General features: G+C 43.3%; 1 protein-coding gene across 2 annotated transcripts in view; it reads left to right on the top strand.

Annotated features, from left to right (window-relative positions):
- Nucleotides 1–4,429: 4,429 nt before the first annotated feature.
- LOC132383042 (TRIO and F-actin-binding protein-like) overlaps nucleotides 4,430–6,293 on the top strand; it is a 289,971-nt gene continuing 288,107 nt past the window's right edge. Inside the window, exon 1 of one of the 2 annotated variants that reach the window (XM_059953752.1) lies at nucleotides 4,430–5,145. In XM_059953752.1, coding sequence (XP_059809735.1) covers nucleotides 4,993–5,145 — 153 coding nt within the window. In that variant the 5' untranslated portion in view covers nucleotides 4,430–4,992. The remainder of the gene's footprint in view (nucleotides 5,146–6,293) is intronic. The other variant, XM_059953753.1, reaches the window with a different exon arrangement.

Genomic DNA, 6,293 nt, shown 5'->3' with positions numbered 1-6,293 from the left:
GTCAACTCTCTTCAGCTGCTTTCTGCATTCTGCACCCAATAATTGATCTGTTGTTCAAAGGAACTTGATCCATTTGCAACTATTCCAACAATGTGTGTTGCAGCATTGGACAACCTATGGGATTACATTCAGCACGGAATCAGCCACAGGAGTTGCCAAGCTTTGTATTTTGTAGAGCAAAAACATGTGGAATTGTCTTCCAGAAGGTGGAGTTTTTCAAAATGATAGGGGTGTATAATTCTTGCACTTCATACAATGCAGCACCATGTCCTGCTATGATGGCTACTGATCTCTAAACAAAAAGCATGCATTCTTGCTGTCAGAAGTTGTATGATATTGTACAAACATACTGTCTCAGTTTGGGAAGTCGCTGCAGTTCTCCTTTGTAGGTGGGATTTCCCTCAGAATTCCCAGAAGCAATTCAGTGCTTTGAATTGTTAATATCAAAGCTGATGGTCCAGCTGAGCACCTACCTGAAGGCTTTTTTAATGGCAAGAGTCGCTATAGCGTACTTGTGTTTGTTTTCAAGTGAGCTTCCAGAACACTATTGACTAGGGAGCATGCTTCAGAATGACCACTGAGTTAATTAAGGAGTGCTCTGCAGTCTTTTGTGTTGTATGTGAAGCTGAGGTTCCTGTCCTCTTGGTGATAGAAGGTCCTCTGGCACAACTTAAAGAGTAGGGAAGTTCCTGGCCATCATTTATCCTTCAAAATCACATTTTTTTCTTAAAAAAGAGAATTATCATATTGTTATCTTGATGCTTTTTGTGGAACCTTGTTGGCTTCTGTTTTCCAAATTACAATGGAGGTCATATCTTAAAAATACTGAATTGGCAGCTAAGTGCACTAGGGCATCTCAAATTATAACACTAGTATTTTTTAAAAAATTATTTTTGAGATACAGCATGGAACAGGCTCCTCCAGCCCTGCAGCCCCACTGATTTAACCCTAGCCTAAACACGGGACAATTTCCAGTGACCAATTAACCTACCAACTAGTATGTTTTTGCATCGTGGGAGGAAACCCACGCCCACATGAGAAGGAACGTACAGACTTACTTAGAGAAGACGCTGGAATCGAGCTCCGAATTCCAATGCCCTAAACTGTAACAGTGCCATGCTAACCGCAATGCTAATTTAGCAAACGGGGGTGTAATCCTCTGTCCCAGAAGAAAGGTTTGAATGCCCCATTTGCAAATCAGAATAAAAATAAAAGATGCTGGAAATATTCAGCAGGCCAGACTGCATCTGTGGGAAGAGCAACAGTAAACATTTCAGATGAAAGACTCTTCATCAGATCTGGGAAAGAGACAAAGTCTTGATAAGCTGCAGGGAGGATTGGGGAGGGAAGATGTCTGACAGAGTAAAACCAAGGGTAATTATCCCTCCCTCAGCCTCCTTGCAAGCTTCTTTTCTCCTAATTTTGTTGAAGTGCCTTCCATTTGAAATGTTAACTCTATTTCTCTTCCCACAGACATAGCCTGACTTGCTATTTCCAGAATTTAAAATTTTAATTTTAACTTGCCATTCAATGTAGTGTAAAGAAATGATTCATAATAACCAATTTGTTGTTTAGCATTGATTATGGAGAGTTGTTATAGTCTAGGGAGGCCAGATGTAGAATTAGTCCTTTACACTGGATTCAGAACATTCACAGATATAAAACAGGCTTTCAGGATCTTGATCATATTTTATATCCACTTCATTTGAATGCATCTTAAGAAGGTGCATTGGCAAAGACTGGGTACAGAGGGCACAAAGACAAAAAAAAAGTACAAGGAGTTCTACAGTTATGCTTTGAGAAATCCTTTGCCAAGTTTCTTGAATCTGTTGGAATGTTCATTTGGCAATTGAATATGGAGTTTCGCAACATTATCAGTTTCGCAATTGGAAAAGGTCAAAACTTTTGGAATGGAAAGGTAAGAAGGGTGAGAAGTGAACAAGACAAAGTGGAACACTGTAGAGCTGGAAATTATCCAGTGTTAAATACATGGTGCACAATTTCTATGAGGGTCTGCTGCTGTTGCGTTCAATAGATCTTTCAAGTTCAATGTGTCTTTCCTTGGCTTACCCAGCTAATGCAGGCTGGTTATGGGAACTGGGACATCATGGATCAGATCCTAGTATTTGGGAGATGGGTGGTGGTGTGCAAGGATGAACAGAGAGGTAAGGGGAGACTGTTCCAGGGACTCTTCCTTGATCACATACAGACTCTTTCACTTACCCCTTTTCTCTGCAACCTAAAGACATAGAGGCATAGTGATATGCTGCAACCTCACAACTCTGGTCACTTGAGACAGGAACAGATTTTCTTAACCAATTGGATCAGTTCCTAAAAAAAAATTCCAAGTCTTATTTAATTCTTCACCTTTTAACTTGGGTTGTTTGTATCCTCCAGGGACAGGGGTTCCCAACCTTTTTTATGCCATGGACCAATATCTTTAAGCAAAAGGCCCATGAACCCCAGGTTGGGAACCCCTGCTCCAGGAAGCTGCTGGGTTTCAATTCATGGAGGCTCCAGGGCAGCTTAAATGTTTAGCAAGGCTGTAATTCAGGTTTTGGTTTAAGTCACATTCCAGTAGAGTCATGCAGCAATACAGGCCCTTTGGCCCAATGAGTCCATGCTGACTAAGGGGCCCACCCATCTAGTCCAAATTTTCTGCATTTGGCCCATACCTTAGAAACTCTGCTCTGCATTGTCATTTACGAGTGTTTCCTGAATGGTATAATTGCACCTGTTTCAACCACTTCCACGTACTTCCCACTCTGTGAAAAGGTCCCTCTCAAATCTTCCCGTCACACTAATCTGTGCCCCTTAGTTTTGGATTCCCCTGACCTGGGGAAAAGACTGCCACCATACACCTTATCTATGCTTCTTAGAATCTTAATCATTTCTATAGTCGCCCCTCATTCTACATTTCAACAAATAGTGACCTTGCCTGGCTAATCTTTCCCTACAATTCAAACCTTCTAGTCATGGCAATTTCCTCACGAGTTCTTTTCTGCACTCCTTTCCAGCTTAGCCATATCCTAGCCATAACAAAGTGACCAAAACCTAGACGGTAATAACAAAATGTACTGCCAGGTGCTTTGATGTGCGACAACTATCAACACCATTTACACTAATTTTATTTTATCCTCTACATTTCTCAACAACTCCCACACAGATTCTATTTTCATTTGCCGGTAAGGCAACACAGAACATGAGTTGGCGAGTCCTTGAAAGCTTCTGGAATCGGTTCAGACTCGGCCTGGTTCAGGAGCCTGATGGCTGTAGGGTAATAATTGTTACGTGCTGTCTGACCACGTGGCTTTTCTCAGATGCTCAGCTTTCCTCCCACGTCCCCAAGTCATACGAGTTGGTGAGTTAATTCGTCGCAGTAAATTGCCCCCAATATGTAGGTGAGAGGTAGAATCTGGTGGGCGGGAGAAGTACTGATGAAGTGGAATTCGTGAGGGTCGTTAACGGTGAACACAAAAAGGGCGGGAGGGTTTGCTTCCTGTGAGTCAGAAATCTGATGAAAGGTCATTTCGTTGAAATTGTTAACTCTTGCTCCACTGGTATAAGGAAGCAGTCGAACATTTCCAGTACAGTGCGTAATGTAAATTCTGTAGCAGTGTTTTGCTATATAGGCAGAATACTGAAAGTTAAAAGTGCAGAAAGTTATCTGACTTAATTGGGAAATCTTACTTTGAATAGATTGCCCGCTAGTTTTGCACGGTGGCCTCACTGCAAAACTACTTCGGCCGTGGTTCGCCATGGGACGACCTAGGCTGTGAAAGGCGGGTCATAGAAATGACCCTGGGAATGAAAGGATTAACGTATGAGGAGCGTTTGATGCCTCTGAGCCTGTACCCTTTGGAGTTTAGGAGAATGAAGGGGGAAAGTTATTGAAACCAATATTGAAAGGCCCAGAGTGGACGTGGAGGGGATGTTTCCTATAGTGGCGGAGTTTAGGACCAGAAAGCACAGCTTCAGGACAGAAATGAGGAGGAGTTTCTTTAGCCAGAAGATGGTGAAACTGTGGAATTCATTGCCACAGACAGCCGTGGGTGCCAAATCATTGGGCATATTTAAAGCGGAGGATCATACATTCTTAATTAGTAAAGGCGTCAGAGGTTACGGGAAGGCCTGAGAATGGTGTTGAATGGGATGATAAATCAGCCATGAGTGAATGGTGGAACCGAATGGCGCAATTCTGCTCCTGTGTATTATGGTGTTGTAAATAGTTATTTTGTCCTTTCCTACAAGCTCCTATTCCTTCGCTCGCCAGCAGATGTGCCCATTGAAGCGCACTTCGAGGCGGTTCCCTCTGTAATTGACAGCACAGTCCACCAATGAGCATATGCTCCGGGTTTCGCACTCCCCAATTAGGGGGCCAGCGTTGCCCGGCCCCAGTGATTGACAGCCACTGATTGTCCCGCACCACCAGGTACGATGGGTTGTAACCGGGCAGCTGCGAGTTGATGTCAGATTGGAACTTCTAAAACCTGTCCAAAAAGCGCCGCGTGTAAGTTTATTCAATGTACTGGAAGTCTGTGAAGGAGGCAATCATTTGAACGAACTTTATGAATGTTTGCTGAAGTAAATTTGGCAGCAAAATCCAATTTTGAACACGGACTTCGGCAAAGCGTCACCTTATAGACAATAAAATGTCTTTTAAAGAACAGCATTTTAAAATACGGGGGAATTATTTTCGAGAGCTTGGAATATTGCTGCTTGTGAATTGTGCAGGCATGTTCTCGGGATGTGTGCTACATTGAGCTTGCTGCTTGGATAACTCCAGATTTGCTGCATTTCTTGACAAACAAATCCGAAATTAAGCCTCGGCTGCAAATATCTAATTGTTATTTATGTAACTGGCCTCTTGTGGGGACGAAGGGAGTTTGCTCTGGTCCCTGGTTGTAAGCATGAGGCGACAAATGACCAAGTTTGCAAGGAGGGTACAGCCATGCATTGTGTCTTTTTAAGGCAATTACAACTTTTAACTTGATGGCTCCGAGTGAGTTTTCGTGGATAATGTTTGTCGTTAACCCACGGGCCTGCTTGAAGTTCCAAGCAAATGTTTTTGACAGGAGCAGGTGCCAGAATTGTTTCAAAGCCTTTGATCTGCATCGAAAAGACTGCAGTCGCGATGACAACCAGGTGAAACACGAATCGAGCTTTAATAATTAATATTTTATTTTGTATATTAACGGAGAGCCCCAGCCCATCAGCGTGCAGAGAGAGGGAGAGGCTCAAAAGGCACAGCTTGGCCGATTAAAAATAAATGAGTATTGATGATCAGGATTAAAATAGTTTACATCGGTGCATTTACTGTACTTGCTGTTGGTCAAAGGGCTGCATGCCGAGAAGACTGGTTAAAGTATATACAGTTATGAGAGTAACATTCTCAAAATGCTGGGGGAGCTCAGCAGGCCAGTCAGCATCTATGGAAAAGAGTAAACAGTCGATGTTTTGGGCCAAGGCGCTTCATCAGGACTTGGGGGAGAAGTGAGAGTAAGAAGGTGGTGTGAGGGAGGAAGAAGTACAAGGTGATAGTGAAACTGGGAGATGGGGGAGGGGTGAAGCAAAGAGATGACAGGTCTATTGGTGAAAGAGGGCTGGAGGAGGGGGAATCTGATGGAAGAAAGGGAAAGGGAGGGAAGTTATGGGCAGGTAAGGAGATAAGGTGAGAGAGGGGAATGGTGAAGGAGGGGGGTTGGGGTGGGGCAATTACCGGAAGTTTGAGAAATCTATGTTCATGCCATCAGGTTGAAGGCTACACAGGTGGAATATGAGGTGTGAGAGACATAGATAGGGTAGATAGAATCCTTTTCCTGGGGTAGAAACATCAAACACTGGAGGCCATTGGGTTACGGTCAGAATGGGAATGTTTAAAGGAGATGTGTGAGGGGAGAGTCCTGCACAGAGGGTGGTGGGTGTTTGAAAAGCCCTGCCAGGGGATGTAGTAGAAACAATAGCAATGTTTAAGATATTTAGACAGAAATACGGTCAGGCAGGGAATGGACAGACAGACCAGGTGCAAGAGGATGGAATTAATATAACTTAGCATTGTGGTTGGCACAGATATGGTGCGCTGAATAGCCTGTTCCTGTATTGTGTTCTGCTGTTTCTATGTTTCTGAGATGGGCAGTATAATAAGAAATGTATAACTTTGATATTGCAGTGTGTGAAGGCTGGATTAATGCAAGGGATGAAACCATTCAGCTGGTGTTATGTTCAGTACCAGTTTCCCATTACTCCTATCCATCAAGGTTCTTTCTCTCTCAAACTTGCACTTGAATGCACCT

Source organism: Hypanus sabinus, chromosome 29 (genome assembly GCF_030144855.1).
Source record: "Hypanus sabinus isolate sHypSab1 chromosome 29, sHypSab1.hap1, whole genome shotgun sequence".
In the NCBI taxonomy this organism is placed as follows: domain Eukaryota; kingdom Metazoa; phylum Chordata; class Chondrichthyes; order Myliobatiformes; family Dasyatidae; genus Hypanus; species Hypanus sabinus.
Note: the sequence above shows the minus strand (reverse complement) of the source record. Positions and strands in the feature narration are given on the sequence as shown.